Source organism: Musca autumnalis, unplaced genomic scaffold (assembly GCF_047663935.1).
Source record: "Musca autumnalis isolate F117 unplaced genomic scaffold, ASM4766393v1 scaffold_5, whole genome shotgun sequence".
Lineage (NCBI taxonomy): Eukaryota > Metazoa > Arthropoda > Insecta > Diptera > Muscidae > Musca > Musca autumnalis.
Genome location: NW_027412088.1, coordinates 12,626,692 through 12,648,873, shown reverse-complemented (window position 1 = coordinate 12,648,873; position 22,182 = coordinate 12,626,692). Strand labels below are relative to the sequence as shown.

Below are 22,182 nucleotides of genomic sequence, written 5' to 3'. Positions count from 1 at the left end.
AGTCTTCTATCCATGCAAGACCCTTAGGTTTCCTATCCCTTAAAGACCCTTAAGTCTTTAAGCCATAGAAGACATGCAGGTCTTCTAGCCGTAGAAGACCCTTAGATCTTCTATTCAAAGAAGACCCTTAGGATTTCTAGCCATAGAAGACCCTTAGGTATTCTATCCATTGAAGTCCCTTAGGTCATTCATCCATAGAAGACCCTTAGGTTTTCTAGCCTTAGAAGGCCCTTAGGTATTCTATCCATAGAAGACCCTTAGGTCTTCTATCCATTGAACACCCTTAGGTTATCCATCCATAGAACACCCTTAGGTTATCTATAAATAGATGGCCCTTAGGTCTTCTACCCACAGAAGACCCTTAGGTCTTCTATCCACAGAAGACCCTTAGGTCATATATCCATAGATGAACCTTTTTCTTCTATCCATAGAAGACCCTTAGGTCTTCTATCCATAGAGGCCCATAGGTGTTCTATCCATAGAAGACCCTTGGGTCTTCTTTCCGCAAGAGACCCATAGGTCTTTTAGCCATGGAAGACCTTTAGGTATTCTATCCATAGAAGACCATTGGGTCTTCTATCCATAGAAGACCCTTAAGTTTTCTATCCATTGAAGACCCTTAAGTCTTCTATCTATTGAAGACAGTTAGGTCATCTATCCATAGAAGACCCTTAGGTCTTCTATCCGTAGACGACCTTTAGGGTTTCTATCCATGGAAGACCCTTAGGTCTTCTATCCATAGAAGACCCTTAGGACCTCTATCCAAAAAAGACCCTTAGGTCCTCTAACCATAGAAGACCCTTAAGTCTTTTATCGATAGAAGACCCTTAAGTCTTCTATCCATGCAAGAATCTTAGGCATTATATCCATGGAAGACAATTACGTCTTTCATTCATAGAAAGCCCTTAGGATTTCTAACCATAGACTGCCCTTAGGTCCCTTGAAGACCCTTAGGTCTTCTATCCATATAAGGCCCTTAAGTCTTCTATCCAAGAAAGACCCTTAGGTCTGCTAGCCATATAGAATAGGTTTAGGTTAATTCTCTTTCTATAGAAAAAAACCGAAAATTTTCTAGAAGACTCTCTGGAGCCTTTAAGGTTTTTATCCATAAAAAAGTGTTAGTTATTGTCTGTTTAGATGACAATAAGGCCATTTATCTACGGATGAAATTTGGGTTCGGACCTTTTATGTATAGAAGACCCTCAAGTCTTCTATCTATGTCTTCTATCTACTGTCGTTATTTTTCTCACGAAAATGACGTTGAACTTGTTTTCTGTAGAAGACCCTTTCAATTTTTATGGAGACCCACATATTGCTGTCTACAGACTATCCTCGGTGATAGAAGCACTGAGGACTTTCATCTACAGAACGACCGTGGAATCTGTTGTACGTTGCTTTATGAGCAAGTGATTAAAGTGATCTTTGTAAATATCGTAATTGTGTAACTATATTTCACATTCTGTACCCAAAAGTTATACTAATAAAAACCACATATTTCAAGTAACAATCTACTGCTACACCACTGTACCCGCCAATTTGTTTCAAATAGTAAAAACAACTCCTGTTTCGTTTAAAACTAAAATTTACCTTTAAAAACTGCATACTACAGTAGCGACACCTGATGTCCTTCTCACCATGCAAGAAACTTGCAACTCCCACTGTAGCTGCTGCTTCTCGTTCGGCTGGCAATGGTGTTTGTTGTTGGGGAGATGTTGTAGTTTTTGTTATGGATGACTTATTTTGAGTGGCCGTAAAGCATTCTTTGTCAGCTGATGTTTTCAATGAGCCTTTGGATGTTGTGGAGCTGACGGCACCCACTTCTTGCACACAACAACATGTTTGTGTTGGTGTTGCCGCTGTAGTTGGTGTTGTTTGTTGTTGCACTGCTGCTGTTGTTGGCTTTATATCAAATAAATTGTTAACATCGTTTGGCAAGAGCCAACCTTGTTTGGGTTTTATTTCAATGGCGAATGTATCTTCCAGGAAAATATTGTTTTTGGCACCACCATCATCAGCTCCACCAGCGTCAGCCTGGTCATCAGCAGGACAGCGGCTAGAACAATGACAATATTGTTGTGTTGACTTTGTTTTAAAATGACCCATGAAGCATGAAAAAAAAAGAAAAGAGAAATGCAACATTCAAAGATAACAAACAGCCAGGTATCCTTGCAAAAAATCAAAAAGAAGAAATTCTCCAAACACCACACGCCCACACACACATGTAAGCAGCCAAATGCCATGAAAAATAATAAATTTCATAGACAAAAACCCCAGACTTAAACACATTCAAAATCACAGCGGACTTTGGAAGAGGTTTTTGTTTTCTTTTTGTAGTTTGCAAAACAAATACTGACAGAATAAAACTTAAACAAAAATCAGATATCCAATGATGCATAGTCCTCCTGTATGTGAATGGATCCCGGAAAAAACGACTGGAAGCCATCAGTTAGTTGCTGGCTGTGGCAATGGAAAAAAACAAAATGTACTAACACAACCACAACAAGTGACCAGACGTCGAAGTTTTGTTTTTTGCTGTTTCAGCATTAAATTGAGAGTGAAATATACAACAAATATAAACAGGATACACTGCCAAGCACAAACCACAGTGGAATGGGGGGATTATCTCATATGGACAACTCGAGAATATGTGTCTTTGTTCAGTCAATAAATCCGTTTGGGAGACGACTTTAAGATGAATTATGAGCATTTTTTTGGACAATTTGAGAGATTTGTGGTGTAGAGTTTTGAGAAGCTTTGCAGTTTTTTGCAACTTAAAAAAACTTGTTTAAAGTTTTGACTAGCTTCATTAAAGACAAGAGTTTTCTGTGTTACAAGATTATTGAGGAACATTTTGCAATGATAAAAAGTATCAGAGTTTTTTCGAACGAAAATGAATAAAATTAGGAAAATCTAACTGATCATTTGGTACATTTTCTCTCGGGACAATTTATACGCATCAATGACAAATGTTGCAATGATGTTGAAAATTACGGCAATATTTACGTCAATTATTTTGGGAAGTTAATTTTCATTTGTAACGTTAAACTGTGGCTTCCACAACACCAGAAAAATTTCAAGTTTGAAAAATATCTCGGTTGGTCCCTCTTTCATCTCAAGTGGCTGCAGACGAGTCTGTGGTTTCGCCTTATAACTTCCGTTACTTCCGTTACCGGTAGTAAGCTACAATATGCCGCACAACACGTTTAAGACAAAAACTTAGATTGATTTTTTTATATGTACCCTCAGCATTTATGATAACGAGGGTATGTACACTTTCATACGGGCAAAATGTGCCTCATCGAAATAATTGTTTTAGACCCCAAGCATGTTTGTACGAAATCCGTTTCAGACAATTTGGAGTTGATTTAGCCATGTCCGTCCGTCTGCCTGGCTGGCTGGTACTTACGATAACTCTAGAACGGTTGAACCGATTTGGTCCAAAATTTGGCTCTCGTAATATTTTGTCCAAACTTAGTTTAAGTTCGAAGATGGGTTATATCAGTCCACTCCTTCCGGTACCTTCCCCACATAAGTACGGAACATTTGTGCGCACGATAACTCTTGAAGGGAATAACCGATGGGTCCTTACTTTGCACATCGTGAGATTTCTACCAGAATAAGATAAGGTTCCAATATGGACTTAATCGGTAAACTGCTTCGGGTACCTCCCACACAAAATTTCAGAAAAGTTCACTTTAAGACCTGCTCACGAATTACTTTGATTTTTGTTGAAGCAACTTGCACTGCCTCAATTACGACGGTACAAGTTTAAACAAGGGCAAGCCCATACTTCCTTAGAAAATAGCCTAAAGTTGCAAAAATCCCCTATGACGCCGTGTGTAGTGGTTGGATCGCAAGATAACTCTCGAACGGATGCACCGATTCGATCCAAAATTTGGCCTTTGTTATATTTTATCCAAACTTAGTTTAAGTTCGAAGATAAGCCATATCGGTCCACGCCTTCAGGTAGTTCAAAAATGTTCGGAAAAATCGTGCGCACAATAACTCCTGAAGGGAGTGGCCGATTTGGTCAATACTTTACACATCCTAATATATATCAAGTTCGAATATGGACTATATTTGTCCACTCCTTTGGGTAATTCCCACACAAAATTTCGGATAAGTTCCCATTAATACCTGCTCTAGAATCACTTTGATTTTTGTTGAAGCAACTTGCATTGGCTGCCTCAATTACGACGGTAAAAGTTTTTCAGTGGCGAGTCCATACTTTTGTCCAATCTTTGTTTCAGATCGAAGATGGGCCGTACCGGTCCACAACTTCTGGTACTTCCCCCAATATTTAAATATATAACTAAAATGGTATGCACGACATTCCTTGATTAGGGCAACCAATTTGGTCCAAACTTTGGATCTCCTAATATTTTGTCCAAATTTAGTTTAACTTCTAAACTGAGCAATAACGGCGATCTCCTTAGTGTACCTTCCCCCACAAAAGTTCAACATTTGTATCTAAGTGCAGTTTATGGTCTGTTCGAAGATTCTTTGGAAATGTATACCGATACTGTTTGTTGTGCTCCTGTTTACAGCGATATTATGTTTTCCGTGGACAAGTCCATTATTCCTGGCATACTGGGCCTAAAGTTATACGATGAACCACTGAAATGACTAGTGGGCACGATATCTATCGAAAATATATGATTCCCAAAATAAGATCCACTTCCATAATGGAATATGGCAGTCCATTCCTTTAAGTACCTCCTCCGCAATATTCTTGAACTTTAATCCTAATCTAAATTTTTTTCGTTTCATACGCCCAACATTTTGAAACCCCCCTAAACACATACGTTTTTTTTTAATTATCAATTTACACAGGCTGAGGGTACATCTCTGTCGGCAAAGCCGACTGAAATGTTTACTTATTTGATTCACTATTAAACAATAAAACGTTATGTCTGGCCTGGCCTAATTTTTTATACCCCGAATAAAAAAGAGTCCATTATATATGGATGCAAAAAATGTTGGTTCTATCTTCAAAAGTGTTTGAAGGAATGTTTCACAATTAGAAATTGGAGAGTAAATACATTGGTGCTCCTTCTGGGACTACAAGATATTATTTGTCAAATCTCTGTACTCGAGTGAAGTAAATATCCCATAGGAATCCTAGGAGAACAACTCTCAATAAATTCGGAGCATAGACGGTTTCAGAACTAAACAATCACAATGATTGACGGACAATTGAGGAAGTCGGGGTAACAGTGATGTTGTTATCAAACCCCCATTGCCCTATCATGTAGCCTGGGAAAAAAATGTCTGTCGGTAGGAGACCATTTATCTATGAAATAGTCCTAAGTAATCTATCAATAGAAGAACTTTAGATCATCTACTCATAGAAATTTCTTAGGCCTTCATTCCGTAGAAGACCATTAAATCTTTCATACGTAGATGATCCTTAGGTTTTCAATCCACTAAAGACCCTCAGATACTCTATCCATTATTAAACAAATTAAATTTTTGACAATCATAAAAAGAACAAATTTCTATATTGGCTACATACATATGTATAGAATCACATAACAATGATTGACGGACAATTGAGGAAGTCGGGGTAACAGTGATGTTCTTATCAAACCCCCATTGCCCTATCAAGTAGCCTGGGAAAAAATGTCTGCTGGTAGGAGACCATTCATCTATGAAATAGTCCTAAGTAATCTATCAATAGAAGAACTTTAGATCATCTACTCATAGAAATTTCTTAGGCCTTCATTCCGTAGAAGACCATTAAATCTATCATACGTAGATGATCCTTAGGTTTTCAATCCACTAAAGACCCTCAGATAATCTATCCACTATTAAACAAATTAAATTTTTGACAATCATAAAAAGAACACATTTGTATATTGGCTACATACATATGTATAGAATCACATACATAAATATGTATGCATGAATATTTGCCAAAACTAGCAGAAACGTCATCAACTGTACAAAAATTCGCTACTGTTGCCGATTGGCGTTGGTATACATAAATATTCATCCACATTAAAAAGAATGCTCTTCTCAGTTCTTTGTTATTGTTTGTATTGTCGTTCATTGAATTCCATTTGTTGTGTTTGTGTGTGAGTATTTAACAAGTAGAAAAAACACGTGTTGGCAAAACAACCACCGCTTTCTTAGCTACATCAAACGATGTACAAGAACATTGTCTTAGTTTGCGCTAAACCATAGTCAAGTGTGGATGAAAAAAGTTATTTTACGTCTGGTGTTTTTAACTTTAAAAACTGTGATGTGTTTAACATGAAAAGAAAATGTAAACATTATTTTTTAGGTGTTCAGTTGTTCTTTTAAGTGAATTTTCATTTATATTTTTCTTGTAATGGAAGTATTCAAAAAAATCTAAAGATGAGTGGAATGGCGGAGAAACTGTTACCATTGGCTAACGAAGCATCTCTCACTTAGAAAATGAAAATGTTGTATTGTCCAACGGAGAAAGTTATAGGTTAGTTAATGTTTAGAAAGAAAATCAGATAAATTACTAAAAATTGTTTTATGGTTTTCAATTTTGGTTACAGATGACAACGCTCAAAAGGATAATTAACTTCGCTAAAAGTAAGTATGAAGTGTTTAAAAATGTGAAATGAAAATTCAAATATTGGTTAAATTATTTTTTGTAGTTGTTATGTGTTGGTTTATTTACTTTTTTTTAATTTTCATTTATAGTTGCAATGGAGATAAAAAATATAAAATCCAATGATCAGTGGAATTACGAAAACTGTCCGTGGCCAATGAAGCACTACTCCCTTAAGAAAAAAATGCTGTATCCTAACATCGTGGACGTATACAGGGGATGACTCAGCGGCAAAAGTTGGAGGTAAGTTATTGTTTAGAAAACCAGTCAATTTGTTAGCAATTTGTTTATTGTTTTAATTTTACTTACAGATGACAACGCTCAATACTATCATTAATGTGCTTAATACCTGAGGTACTAAATATGACTTGTTGTATTACTGGTCAAAACTAATTGCAATAAAATGAAATAAATATATTTAGCATTGACTTCATATTTGTTCATTACGTGAGTATGAAATGACTTCATAACATATCAATGAAATTTGTCATTGATTTTGAACCAACGTAAGGCTTCATTGAATAAATGAAGAAGTGTCATTACAACAATGAAATATTTCTGTGCATTAATGAAAAAGTTTCATTGCATCAATGAAGGAGTTTCATTACATTAATGAAAATTTTTCATTGCATTAACGGAAAAGTTTCATTGCTTCAACGAAGAAGTTTCATTGCATCAATGAAGGAGTTTCATTGCATTAATGAAAAAGTTTCAGTGCATTAACGAAAAAGTTTCATTGCATAAATGAAAGAGTTTCATTGCATTAATGAACAATTTCGTTAATTTTACTTCAATGAAACTCAATGAAACTTTTTTTATTTATTCAATGAAGCTCAAAATCAATCACAAATTTCATTGATACAACGTAGGATTTCATTCATATTACGTAGCTTTTTCTTTCTCCTATAGGAGACTCATATGCCAGTAAGTTTTCTATCCACAGAAAACAGTTGGGTCATCTACCCGTAATAGACTCTAAGGTATTTTATCGGTAGAGAAGTCTTAGGTATTCTATCCATAGAATTTGCGGTTCTTCGTAAAGAAAATTAGTAATGACTTGAATCTCTTCAAGCCTAATTTCGGTAAGTCCAAAAATGAAATCAAGAAGTGAGACTTTAGAGGGAGGTTTCCAAAACCCTTAGTATGGCATATGACTATCTCTGGTCTACGGATCCTGGAGTTGTTTTCGGGACACCAAAACCATAAGTAAGGAAATGACTATCTCTGGGATATAGATCCGGGACTTGTTTTTGGAGTTCATTTTCTCTGGACAAAAGAGGTTCTTGACCGTGTTATAGGGATTTACTTCCCTTCTATGTATATGGATATTGATGGTGACCTGCACTTCATATCAGCCTCCCATAGATAGGGTAATTATCCACCCAAGATTAGTGTAGGCTATATAGACCTCTTAGCCTTAAATATGTCCGGGACAAAACGGCATAACACCAGCTATGCTGCAGAAAGCGGTGAAGTTGTTAGTAATCTTGAAAGTGATATTTAAGTATATTTGTGTTATTATTATTCCGAAACTTTGGAGAGAGCTAAATGTGTCCCACATTTCCACACTTACTTACTTACTTAGCTGGCCCATTACACAACATTCGTTCCATAGACCGAACTAAGAAAAGATCTCCAATTCTCTCTGTTTAGTGCTTCGCTTTCTGGAATACCGCGCCTTGTCATCTCTTCATCCAATAGTTTGCGCCATCTATTCTTTGGCCTGCCAATTCTGTGTGCACCGCCACGCGGCCCGAATTTATACGCCTTTTTAGCGGGTTGATCATGGCTCATTCTTATGATATGGCCTAGCCAACGCAATCGCTGCATCTCGATATGTTTATCTATACTGATGTCGTTATATAGCTGATACAGCTCGTGGTTCATGCGACGTCGATATTCACCGTTAACGCAGATTGGTCCGTACATCTTTCGAAGAATTTTTCTATGAGCACTGGTAGTATCAGTGTTTAGTAAAGCGTTATTTTTGTTTTACGAGTTGTGGCTTTGTTTTTAAAGTGCTTACTTAAGCCAAAGTAGCATCTGTTGGCCAATACAATTCTTCTTTCTATTTCACAACTGATGTCGTTTGTTGTGTTTACGGCGGTGCCGAGGTATTTGAAGTCTTTTACTACCTCAAAATTATACGAACCAACTTCAACAGTTGGTCCGAGCTCAATGGACGCACTGCGCGTCAACACCATCAACTTGGTCTTCTCGCCGTTTACCGCCAGACCCACTTTAGCAGATTCTCCTGCGACCTTCATAAAGGCATCGGTTACTTCTTTTACTGATCGTCCCATGATGTCTATATCATCAGCATAAGCAAGTAACATGTGGCTATTGGTGTAGATTGTGCCACTTCTTTTGACGTTTGACTCTCGTATAACCTCTTCTAGCAGGATTTTGAAAAGATCACACGAAAGGCTGTCTCCTTGCCTGAAATCTCTTTTGGTACAAAACTCTTTGGAGAGGTTCTTTCCAATTTTAACTGAAGATCTTGTGTCAGTTAGAGTCGTTTTACAAAGCCGAATGAGCTTTGCGGGGATACCAAATTCAGGCATGGCTTGGAATAACTTTGAACGTAGCGAGCTGTCGAAGGCCGCTTTATAATCGACAAAAGGGTGGTAGGTGTCGATCTGCATTTCGTGGGTCTTCTCCAGGATTTGCCGCAGGGTAAATATCTGGTCGATGGTGGACTTGCCAGGTCTAAAGCCGCATTGGTAAGGTCCAATTATTTCGTTGCCCATGGGCTTTAGTCGTTAGCATAATATCCCTGACACTATCTTGTAGGCGATAGGGAGAAGACTTATGCCCCTATAGTTGGAGCATAAAGTCTTATCTCCTTTCTTATGGACGGGACACAGGATGCTCAGGTTCCAATCGTCGGGTACTCGTTCTTCCTTCCAGATGGTGCTAACAAGCTGATGAATACACCTTATCAGCGTGTCGCCTCCGGTTTTGAACAGCTCGGCTGGTAAGCCATCGGCTCCTGCTGCCTTATTATTCTTCAGCCGATTTATTGCTGCCTTTATCTGATCTTGGTTGGGCGGTATACATTCAATACCATCTTCTGGGATTGGGACTGTGGTATCTTCGTCGTCTTCGCTGCTATTGGATACCAACAGTTTAGAAAAATGTTCTTTCCATAAACTGAGAACACTATCTGTATCAGTTACCAAATTACCTTGCTGGTCTCTACAGGAGGATGTGCCTGTACCAAAGCCATCAGTTTGATGCTTGAATTTTCGGACTTCATTCTGTCTCCTGTACATCTCGATTTTTTCACACCCCCGATTTTCCATCTCTCTCTTTTTCCTGCGGAAAAGACGTTTCTCCTCTCTCCTTTTCTCCCTGTATCTCTCTCGTGCGCTACGCGTTACTACGGATTGTAAAGTAGCCCTATATGCCGCATTTTTCTTTTCGGTGGCAGCACGACACTCCTGATCATACCATGGATTCCTTGGTGGAGGTCTCTGGTATCCAAGTTTGCATGGAGTGGGCAATGTTTTGCCATTGCGCTGAAATGTTATCGGGATGAGGAGTGCTTTGATTAAGCAATTGGGCTAGTTGAGTGGAATATGCTGTGGCTATCTGTTGTGATTGCAGCTTACCGATGTCCAACTGTGTCGTGTCTGTTCGCACTTTGTTTGTTACGTTTAATCTGGTACGTACCTTTGCTGCAACAAGGTAGTGGTCCGAGTCTATGTTTGCCCCTCGAAACGATCGTACATCCAACACACTCGATGATTGTCTTCCGTCTATTACAACGTGATCAATTTGATTTCTTGTTCTTTGATCTGGCGACAGCCAGGTGCCCTTATGAATATCGAGATGCTTAAATCTGACACTGCTAACCACCATGTTTTTTCCGGCTGCAAAGTCTTTCAGCCTCATACCATTGTCGGATGTTTCGCTATGGAGAGTGAATTTCTCGACTGTTGGGCCAAAGATATTCCCTTTTCCAGTTTTGGCATTAAAATCGCCTAGTATAATTTTAATGTCATGGGCAGGGCAACGGTCATAAGTTTCTTCTATGCGTTCGTAAAATATATCTTTGGTCTGTTCGTCCTTGTCTTCAGTGGGAGCATGAGCGCAAATAAAGCTGATGTTGAAGAATTTTGCTTTTAATCGAATTGCATCGAGTCTTTCATTCACTGGGCGTGAAGCTGGAAACCAGGTGTTTTAACCTCCGACCCACTACAAATCCACAACCTGTAATACAGTGCGTCACCTTTAGGTGTTGTTGTGAAGCCTTTCCCAATCCATCGTATTTCCTGTATGGCGGTAATGTAGGCCTTGAACTTTTTAAGTACATCTGCCAATGCGTAAACTGCACCTTCTCTATAAAGAGTGCGAGCATTCGAGGTGCTGATTCGCAGATCATGGTCCTTAAACGTTAGCAGGGTTCGCGAACTTTAGAGGGATTTGTTTTTCTTTTCTTTCGTTTTTTAATAGTAGGCTGCTAACCCGGCGCCCAAACCCAAGTATTCAATGTTCTTATGGATGAACGTGCGGCACATTTTAGCTCACTACCTTTAACGAGTGTTAAAGGCAGCTACCCCAGATGACACCACGGGGAGGTCAGTGTCCACTTGAGATGAGAGAGGGACCAAGATTAATTTTGGACTTTGCCATGTTAAAGTCGGTCAGGACCGTTCCTTGGTATCTTTTATCCCCTACGTCATCCCTACATTTCGAATTAGTATTCTTCTTTCTACTAAAAACAATGGACAGTTTTCTGGACCCAGAAATTAGAACTCAACTGGATTCCACCGACATTTAGCAAAGCTAATCACCAGTATATCAAAGACAAGTCAGTTGAACCCGCCCTACATGAGATAGATGATCGATCATGTAAAAAAGAGTATGAAGAGCTTGAACTTAACTTTTACAGTTTTTTCATATATATAGATACTTTGGTCGATCCATAACGCTCCCAAAAACGCACAATTCCCCTCTATCCATGAATAGTAGATTAATGAGATGTGAGGAAAATAGATAGCAGAGGCACACATAATTTAGCTTTTGATAATAAATGAAAATAATCTTCAGAGGAATTGCCAATTCCAAACAGTTAGAGCTCCTTTTAGACGCCGGTAGTCAAGGTAGTTTCGGTTTCACACATTTGACATGCGAGCGTCCAAATCATTACCGATCGTCATATTAAGCAAAGCTACGGCCCATCTCCATTAATTTTGCAAGTAAATGTCTCCATACCAAACCGACATACCTGGGCTAGACATTACAAATTTGTTTAAGTTTGGGTTTAAGGTGGAGGAAGGTACTAGCGGCGGCCAAATAAATCAGTCGTCCCTCCCAGACCTCATGCCATGAACTATGAACTCGAGAGTGACCTATGATTGCAGATTGGCTATGTATGAGATACGCAGTCCTATTCCAGAGGTGTCGGTAACTGTGACTGTACCAAAACAACGGGGAATATTGAATTGAATTGCATTATCAACGGACTGCCTGAGGCATAGAAAGACAGAAATTATGGATTGGCACCGATTCAGAGTAAATAAACTCAACACAATTGGTACCTCACCATGGCTACACAAATTCATGCAGCTAGATCTATAATTTTTGAAGTGGATATGACAATACAACTCCCCATAGGTTTGGGAAATGTTGCAGAAAACATGAAGATACCCAAAATAGAGAGGTGCTCCTGCATGGAGACTACATCAAAACATTAACCAATGACGGCTATTTTTGTAAAGATGATTTTTGACCACTGAAACTTCAAAGAAAGTTAGGCTATAAGCTTAAAAATATCTATAAATTGGCATGGCAGAGCAGTCTACAAAAACAAAATAGAAGACTAAAGTCGTTTACGGAACATGATCTGGTAGTTTGTTTTTGAAGTATGGCTTTTTAGATATGGTGCAGTGTATCCAGTTTGGAAAACACATGTTCAATATTTCCTCTTTATTAAATTTTTTATTTCTAAAGAATTAATAAACTTTTAATTTAATTGCTACCCATTTCTTCTTTCCTTTTTTATGACGAATCTTAATTAATATCTAAAAACCCCAACGAACAAAAGCCTTCATAATTCCAACACTTGTGCTCTCTTTCTTTTATAATTGCAAAACAACACACGAAATCAATGGTTACAAGGTAGCCGAACAAACGACATGTGGTATTGTGTTGCATGTTGTGCTGTAACATGTTGTTGCATGCAGCAGCAATCGGTTGATGCAATAAACTAACCGAAACCAGGGGCACCGAAATACAAAAAAAAAACAGAAAACTTAAAAAATAAATTACATGGATGATTTATTATTTTCTAAGGAAATAAACAAAAGGACTTCTCCAGCCACCCACCACTACCTTTAACGAAATGTTCATTCAATGCAGCTGTACAATGTAAATCTACAATGTAGCGCAGCTTTAGATGAAAGAGGGAGAAATAGGAACATAAAAAACACGAATAAAAGCTTCAGTGTTGCAGTCACCTTCACCCTAGGGTGCGTAGTAGGAGGCTTTTAAATTGCTTTGGAGGGCTGGCTTTGGCGTGTTTGTGAGAGTGTCGGTGAGTTAGAATGCAAGAGGGTATTGGGGAGTATTTTCAAGAAAATTGGTTTTACCTGTAAATTGGAAAATAAAATATCGAACTCTGCTGGCAAACATGTAGCATCTGGCAGTAACAAACCGTAATGGCCACCAAATTCTTTATCCAAGCGATTAACTGTAAAAGAAACAAAATAATAAAAAAAGAATGAGTATTAGGGGACGTTGTAGTATTGCAAAACAAATTAAAAAGGGAAATAGGAGAACTGCAAATGAAAATATATTTTAATATTGTGGCTTTGAAAGTTGTACTAAAATGTAATTAACAAGGACAAAACTCTGGTCATAGGGTATAAATTATAAGAACAGTTCCTTTGGGTACGCCTAACCTTCACAAAAAAAAAAAAGTCAAGTCATGGAGCATGAACTCGGGAGCTCCTCTTGATTTCAGAAGGGCTTTGTATAAAATATCGTTAAACTTTGGCGGGTTCCAGAATTTATCACGAGAATTTCAATATAAGTTTCTTGCATAATAATGAAAAAGCTAAAATTTATCATCAAAAATAGATTTTCTAAAGTATTCTCCAGGATGATTTATACACTTTTCCATGAGTCCAAACCAATTATTGAAACATTTTTTCCACGCCAATTCAGACAACTAGAAATTGTGGTTTATGAGCGCTTCAACAGCATGTTCTGGCGATTGCTGTTTCATTTCGGGTTCATATGCATAGGCCCATGATTTGTGGTCTGCGACGATCTCATAAAAGTATTTTTAAGTATTTACCATCGTGGTGTATTTTTTCAAAATGTCTTGTACCGATAGACACAGGATCCAACGAGAACTATACTTTTTTGAGGCTAGGTGTTCATACAATTTCGAATGTAAGCTAGTGGGAGAAATGTCCAAGAATGACTCTCACGATATGTCACATGACTATCTTGTATTATCAGTTCACGTACTGTATCAATGTTTTCTGGCACGTCGGCCTTCATTTCGGAGCGAGCGTCGGCCACGATTGAAACCATCACCACAGCAATATAACGGTAGCACCGTTTCAATTGGAAAGCTAACGTGCTTTGGTAGCACCCTTTACTTTGAAAAGGTAGCACAAACTTTTTCTTTGTTAAGGTAGCTCCTTTTGGCAGCACCCTTTCCTTAGAAATGGTACTACCGTTTCCTTTCAACAGATAGCACCGTTTCCTTTGGAAACCTAGGGTCCTTTGGTAGCAGCCTCTACTTTGGAAAGAGCCTTAGAAAACACTCTTGTCTTGGAAAAACATCTTAGGAAGAACCCTTCATGGAAAAACGTCTTAGAAAGCACCCTTTTCTTGGGAAAACATATTAGGAAAAATCCTTACCTTTAGAAGTGCCCTTTTTTTGGAAAAGGGTCTTAGGAAGCATGGGTGCCACCGTGGTGCAATGGTATGCACATCCGCCTTGCACGCAGAAGGTCGTGGGTTCGATTCCCCGGTCAGGCAACATCAAAATTTTCAACGGTGGCAAAATACCCCTCAGTAATGTAAGCGACATTTCCTGAGTATTTCAGCCATGTAAAACTTCTCTATAAAGTGGTGTCGTAAGACACGCCATTCAGACTCGGCTATAAACAGTAGGTCCCATATCATTGATCGGGGTGCACTCATTGATATGAGAGAAGCCTCCCCTGTCCCGTCTGGGATGTTTGTGGAACAACTATATATATGTCTTAGGAAGCATATTTTCCTTGAGAAGCACCCTTTCCGTGGGAAATGGTATTAGGAAGCTCACTTTCTTTGGAAAAGGGTCCTAGGAAGCACCCTTTCCTTGGGAAAGGGTCTTAGAAAGCGCACTTTCCTTGGGAAAGGGTCTAAGGAGCACCTTTTCCTTGAGAAAGGGTCTAAGGAGCACCTTTTCCTTGAGAAAGGGTCTAAGGAAGCACCCTTTCCTTTGGAAGGGACTTCGGAAGCAACTTATTCTTGGGAAAGGTTAATAGGAAGCCCTCTTATCGTGTGAAAGGGTCTTTGGAAGCACCCTTTCCTTGGGAAAGGATCTGAGGAAGCACCCTTTCCTTGGGAAAGGATCTGAGGTATAAACATTTCCTTGGATAAGTGTCTTAGGTAGCACCTTTTTTTGGGAAAGTGTTTTAAGAAGCACCTTTTTTTGGGAAAGTGTCTTAGGAAGCACCCTTTCCTTGGGAAAGGGTCTTAGGAAGCACCCTTCCTTGGGAAAGGGTCTTAGGAAGCACGCTTCCTTGGGAAAGGGACGCACCTTTTCCTTGGGAAAGGGTCTAAGGAAGAAACTTTTCCTTGGGTAAGTGTCTTAGGAAGCACCTTTTTTTGGGAAAGTGTCTTAGGAAGCACCTTTTTTTTGGGAAAGTGTCTTAGGAAGCACCCTTTAATTAGGTAAGGGTCTTAGGAAGCACCCTTAGGAAGCACCCTTCCTAAGGAAGCACCCTTTCCTTGGGAAAGTGTCTTAGGACGCACCTTTTCCTTGGGAAAGGGTCTAAGGAAGCACCCTTTCCTTGGGAAAGTGTCTTAGGAAGCACCCTTTCCTTGGGAAAGTGTCTTAGGAAGCACCCTTTAATTGGGTAAGGGTCTTAGGAAGCACCCTTTAATTGGGTAAGGGTCTTAGGAAGCACCCTTCCTTGGGAAAGGGTCTAAGGAAGCACCCTTTACTTGGGTAAGGGTCTTAGGAAGCACCCTTTACTTGGGTAAGGGTCTTAGGAAGCACCCTTTACTTGGGTAAGGGTCTTAGGAAGCACCCTTTCTTTGGGAAAGGGTCTTAGGAAGCACCCTTTCCTTGGGAAAGGATCTTAGGAAGCACCCTTTCCTTGAGAAAGGGTCTTAGGAAGTACCCTTTCTTTGGGAAAGGGTCTTAGGAAGCACCCTTTATTTTTGGGAAATGGTCTTAGTAAGCACCCTTTCCCTTGGAAAAGGGTCTTAGGAAGCACCCATTCCTTGGGAAAGGGTCTTGGGAAGCACACTTTCCTTGGGAAAGGGTCTAAGGAAGCACGCTTTCCTTGGGTAAGGGTCTTGGGAAGCACCCTTTCCTTGGGAAAGGGTTTTAAGAAGATCCCCATTTCTTGGGAAATGGTCTATGAAAGCACCTTTTCCTTGGGAAGGGTCTGAGGAAGATCCCCATTCCTTGGAAAATGGTCTATGGAAGTACCCTTTCCTTGGGAAAGGGTCTTAGGAAGTACCCCTTCCCTTGGAAAAGGGTCTTAGGAAGCACCCTTTCCTTGGGAAAGGGTTTTAGAAAGCACCCATTCCTTGGGAAAGGGTCTATGAAAGCACCCGTTACTTGAGAAAGGGTCTATGGAAGTACCTTTTCCTTGGAAAAGGTCTCAGGAAGCACCTATTCTTTTGTAAAGGGTTTTAGGAAGCACTAATTTTTCAAGAAAGGACATTACCTTTTCCTGTGGAAAGAACACTTTGTATTGCAAATGGTTGTAGGTAACACCATTTCCATTGGAAACTATCTTAGGAAGCATCTTTTTATTTGGTCTTAGGAAGCACGCTTTCCAATTTTTATACCCTTAGAATTTATGCTAACGAGGGTACATACACTTTCACACGGGCAAAATGTGCCTCATCGAAATAATGGTTTTAGACCCCAAGTATGTTTGGACGAAATGTGTGTTAGACAATTTGGAGTCGATTGAGCAATGTCCGTCCGTCTGCCTGTCTGGCTGGCTGGAGCGCACGATAACTCTCGGACGGATCAACCGATTCAGTCCAAAATTTGGCTTCCGTAATATTTTGTCCAAACTTAGTTTAAGGTCGAAGATGGGTTATATCGGTTCACTCCTTCCGGTACCTCCCCCACAAAAGTTCGAAAATGTTCGGAAAATGTGTACGTATGATAACTCTTGAAGAAAGTAACCGATTTGGTCCATAATTTGCAACTCGTGAAATGTCTACCAGATTTAGATGAAGTTTCAATATGGACTCAATCGGTCCACTCCTTCGGGAACCTCCCACACAAAATTTCGGACAAGTTCAGTTTAGGACCTACTCTCGAATAGCTTTGATTTTTGTTGCAACAACTTGTATTCACTTCCCCCCATACGATGGTACATGTTTCATCAAGGGCAAGTCCATACTTCCCGAGAAAATGGCCGGAAAGGTGCAAAAAGGCAACCTCCATTACGATGGTAAAAGTTTTTTCAGGGGCAAGTCCATATTTCTTGCGAAAACAGACCGAAAGGTGTAAAAAACCCCTATGTCACCATATTCGGCGGTCGGAGAACACGATAACTCTCGAACTGTTCAACCGATTTGGTCCAACATTTGGCTAAACTTAGTCACATGGGCAATACCGGTCCACAACTTTCGGTACTTCTCCCCAATATTTAAAAAAAATCACTTTGGATCTCCTAATATTTTATCAAAATTTAGTTTAACTTCTAAAATGGCCCATATCGGTCCTCCCTAAGAGTACCTGCCCTACAAAAGTTCAACATTTGTGTCTTAGTGCAGTTAATTCCTATTCCACATTGTTATCGGCAAGTTCAAATGTCCAAAAAGGGCCAAATTCTGAAGAGACCTGAAATACATTCGATCTGTCCGGAGGTAAAAGTTTCGCTTCACATTGGCTGAGGGACACTTTTTTACTTGTTTATTCAGAAGCAACCTACGTTGGCTTAAATACTTTTAGTCCCAGGATACGTTGCTTAAATTCTTAAGTCCCTTAAAACGGTTGTTGTTTTGTATTCACGTTTTCGGTGAGTGTGTTTGTGTGTGTTAAGACTTATTATGAGAGTTCAATATACGATGCTGATTCTGTCTAAGAACAATTCTTAAGGAAAATGCAAATTTTACATTTGTATTTGTTTTATTTGTTTCGAACGGAGTTTCCGTTGCCAAAAAATATGGAACATTTTTTGGTGAAACACTATTTTGTACATACTTTGCTTTCCGTTTACCTGCAGCACAAACGCAAAGAATTTGTAAAATTACAACAATGTTCAGAGGAAACAAAGTTACTGAATCTCAATGTATACAAAGGTATGTCGGATTGAAGTTTCTTGTATATTTCAATTCATCATTTTATCTTTGCAAAAAACGAATGCTTACCATCCTCTTTGCTATTAGGCAACAAAGTTCAATTCGTAACAAAACTAAAGTTGTAGAAGAAACAAATTTCATCACTTGGAAATCTAGCTATGTTAAATTAGGTTCGGTTTGTTGTTCTAGTGCATCCGTGCAAGAAACCCGTTGAACTTAATATCGAGAAAAATGCTCTAATGTTTATATCTTATATAATATTTTAAGTTTCCCATGAGGAAATATCCAAATGTAGTGCTAAACAAAATCTGTTTCATATCAAAAATAGCCAATCACCTGCCATAGCGTGCATCACTTCTCAAATAAAATAATCTCAAATTCTTCCTTCAGCTATTCCTTGTAGTTATTCCAACTTAAACAACAAAGTCATCTTGCTATCGTATTCTATACAACAGCAAAGTGATAGCAGCACCTTTGATACTGATATCGATATCATAACGAACAAAGTCTGACCGACCCTCATCGACAACCTTTGCCCTTGCAGCATTTGCAAAATTTTAAATGGTAAAACGGACGTTTCTTTACATTTCAGTTTTATGTTTTTGCATTCAATATTATCTGGAGATTTTCTATTTTGTATACAAAACAAAAAACGACAAGGATACACCTCAACAACTCACCTGTACGGACAAAGAATGAGGCCAAGAGGGACAGAAAACAAAATGCAAAACTACAAAGCAATAAAATTTACGAACTAGTATTGTGGAAGGAAGAAGAATAAGAAGTTTAAATGGAAGAAACAATTTTGCATATCATGGTTCTCAGGCATTGCTCAGTCAATGATGATTGATTTGAATTTGAATATCAGTAAAAACCCCATGGGAGGAAGTCTACGTGTTTGTGGCAGGGAAGGAAGCAATTTTAAACAAAGGTACACTATTTGTGTGGAGTTATTGAACACTTTAAACTAAAAAATATAAATAAAAAATACATAGTTTATCCATCTTAATATATAAAGAGTTTAGTAATGGGAGAGTGAGTTACTGATTGAGTGACTGGCATATCATCGCCCAGACGAAACCACCGATGCAAGAATCTTAAAATTTTGCATGAGGGTCACTCTTGGTTCCAAGGTACGAAAAGTACTAAGATGTACTAAAAATGGTACCCTTTCAAAACGGGTACCATAGAGTTAGAATTCTGAAATTTGGAATCAGAGTCACTGATCTTCTTCTTCTTCTTTATTTGCATATCCGTTGTTCGGATGTTAAGCGATCATACATTTTGTTACATTCTTATTGGAAATATTTATTTTATGTGGAAAGCGATAGTTGTCTGTTTTTAGCTGCTGTAAGAAGACTGAGTTCATCACGGTATCCGGTCCAGTCTTGAATATTTTTTAGCCAGGACAGTTCTCTTCGACCTCTACAACGTCTTCCTTCAACTTGGGATTTGAGAATTATCTGCAGTATCTTATATTTATTGTTCCTCATCAAATGTCCCAAATAAGAAATTTTTCGGGTTTTGATGGTTTTCATTAACTGTCGTTGTTCATTAATTCTTCTTAAGACTTCGGTATTTGACACTCGATCGGTCCATGGAATTTTGAGCACACGTCGGTATGTCCACATTTCAAAAGCTTCCAGTTTCTTCTCGTCTGCTGATTTTACAGTCCATGTTTCAGCACCGTATAATAGAACTGACCATACATAGCATTTGATAAACCGTTTTTTAAGTTCAATATTGATGTCGTGGCTGTTTAGTACTTTTCTGTACTTTTCTGTTCTCTCGCCATTTCTATCCGACATCTTATATCTTTAGAAGACTCCCATTGCTCATTTAATTGCACTCCCAAGTATTTATACGATTTTACTCTCTCTATTTCTGATTCACTGATTTTTAGTGAGGAGTCGTAAACATTGTTACTTTTACTAATGATCATAAATTTTGTCTTATTGAGATTAATATGTAATCCGTACGAATTACTTGTTTCGTTGAGAGAATTAAGGAGATTTTGGAGGCCACCTAAAGAGCTCGCTACTATCATGGTGCCATCAGCGTATCGTATATTGTTAATGAATTGCCCATGTATTTTTATTCCAATCCTCTTTCCTTCTACACACTCTCGAAAAATCTGTTCCGCATATATATTAAATAATAATGGTGAGAGTATACACCCCTGTCGAACACCTTTGGATATTGTTATTTCATCGGATGTTTCACCGGATACTACTACTGATGCTGTCTGGTTCCAGTAAAGATTTTTTATGCATCTTAGTTCTTTGGGTTCAATACCTATTGATGTTAAAATTTCAACCAGTTTGTCGTGTCGAACTGTGTCAAATGCCTTTTCGTAGTCCACGAAACAAATAAATATGTCTTTTTGGACATCGCGACACTTCTGGATGAGCACTTGAACACCAAGCAGTGCTTCCCGGGTTCCCATTCCCTCCTTAAATCCAAATTGGGTTTCTCCCATTGCTGCTTCACATTTAGTGTATATTCTTTTGTGAATAATACGTAAAAAAATTTTTAAGGCGTGACTCATTAGACTAATTATTCTATAATCGTTGCAATTCCTGGCGTTTGCTTTCTTTGGTATGGGAACAAATGTAGATTTCAGCCAATCTCGTGGATATTGTCCTGTGTCGTATATATCGTTGAAGAGTTTCACAAACAGTTGTATATTATTTTCATCTATTAATTTGAGCAATTCAGCGGGAATTTCGTCTGGTCCCACAGCTTTTCTGTCCTTCAGGGTTTTTATTGCATAGACGACTTCTTCTTTGGTAATAGGATTTTCGCTTTCAAGGGAATTTTCATTGCGATTATAGTCTGATCTGTTCTGATCTGTAAACAATTTTGATATGTATTCCTTCCATACTTGCTTTTGTTTTGAGATTTCAAAAACGGGTTGGTTGTTATCGTCAAAGAGTATATTTGGCGGTTTTCTTCTGTATATTCCGGCTGTTTCTTTCAGCTTTTTGTGCAAATTAAAGTCGTCGTGGAGTGTTTGCAGGGCTTCAATTTCTTCACATTTACGTTTGATTTGTTCATTTTTAGCGATGCGCGTTGCGATTCTTATTTCTTTATTGACTTCCCAATATCTTTCAAAGTTTACGTTTTTGAATTTTTTCCGTTCTAATCGAAGTTCTCTGATTTCATCAGTCATCCACTCTTCATATTTTGGGGCTGGATCCTTTTTTAAAGTATTTCTCATAGTATTTTTGATAATATCCTTAACATCATTCCATACCGTTTCTATACCATCTTGCTGGATTATTCTGAGGTCGGAGTTAATAGTATCCGCAACTGCTCGTCTAATTATGGGATTGCTTAATTTATTGATATCGGGTTTCGGTACATTCTTTTTACGTCTAATTGTTGCCAACTTTGTCCGAACATTTGCCATAAGAAGGTTGTGATCTGATGGTATATCCGCTCCAGGATATGTAGAGCATTTTGTTATACAAGAGCTAAAACGTCTGTTAATCAGAATATAATCTATTTGATTACGAACCACATTATTTATATGGTCCCGTGGGGATTTCCATGTATATAATCTTCTTGGATGGAGTTGAAATAGTGTATTTGATATTACAAAGTTGCGTTCTTGGCAGAACTGTACAAGTCTATTTCCCCTTTCGTTTCTCTCCCCCAATCCATGCTTTCCTGTGACGCCAGTTACATGTTCATTGCCAACTTTGGCATTGAAATCACCCTGTATGATGGTTAATTCGTGGGGTTTTGTCATTTTCAAAAGTTTTCCTATTTCGTCGTAAAATTGTTCAACTTCATCTGAACTTCCATCACATGTGGGCGCATAGACTTGAATTATATTCATGTTTATTGGTTTTCCATTTATTTTTACCAACATTGTTCTTTCAGACATTGGGACATATCCAGCTTCGCAATTAGCTATATGATTCTTCATTATAATACCCACGCCTTTTCTATGTACACCGTTTAGGTTTCCGGAGTGGTATACTTTTGTGTTTTCAAATCTAAAATCACCAGAGTCTGTCCACCAAGTTTCGCTGACTCCAAGTATGTCCATGTTTAATCTATTCATTTCACATACAGCATTG

The 22,182-nt window shown here is 38.5% G+C and overlaps 1 protein-coding gene across 1 annotated transcript in view; it reads right to left on the bottom strand.

Moving 5' to 3' along the window:
* Positions 1 to 22,182, bottom strand: part of Ipk1 (Inositol phosphate kinase 1) — a 376,999-nt gene that overhangs the window by 23,341 nt on the left and 331,476 nt on the right. The window contains exons 6-7 of the mRNA XM_073992548.1: positions 13,183 to 13,283; positions 1,588 to 2,082 (exon numbers count right to left, since the gene is read on the bottom strand). Coding sequence (XP_073848649.1) covers positions 1,588 to 2,082; positions 13,183 to 13,283 — 596 coding nt within the window. The remainder of the gene's footprint in view (positions 1 to 1,587; positions 2,083 to 13,182; positions 13,284 to 22,182) is intronic.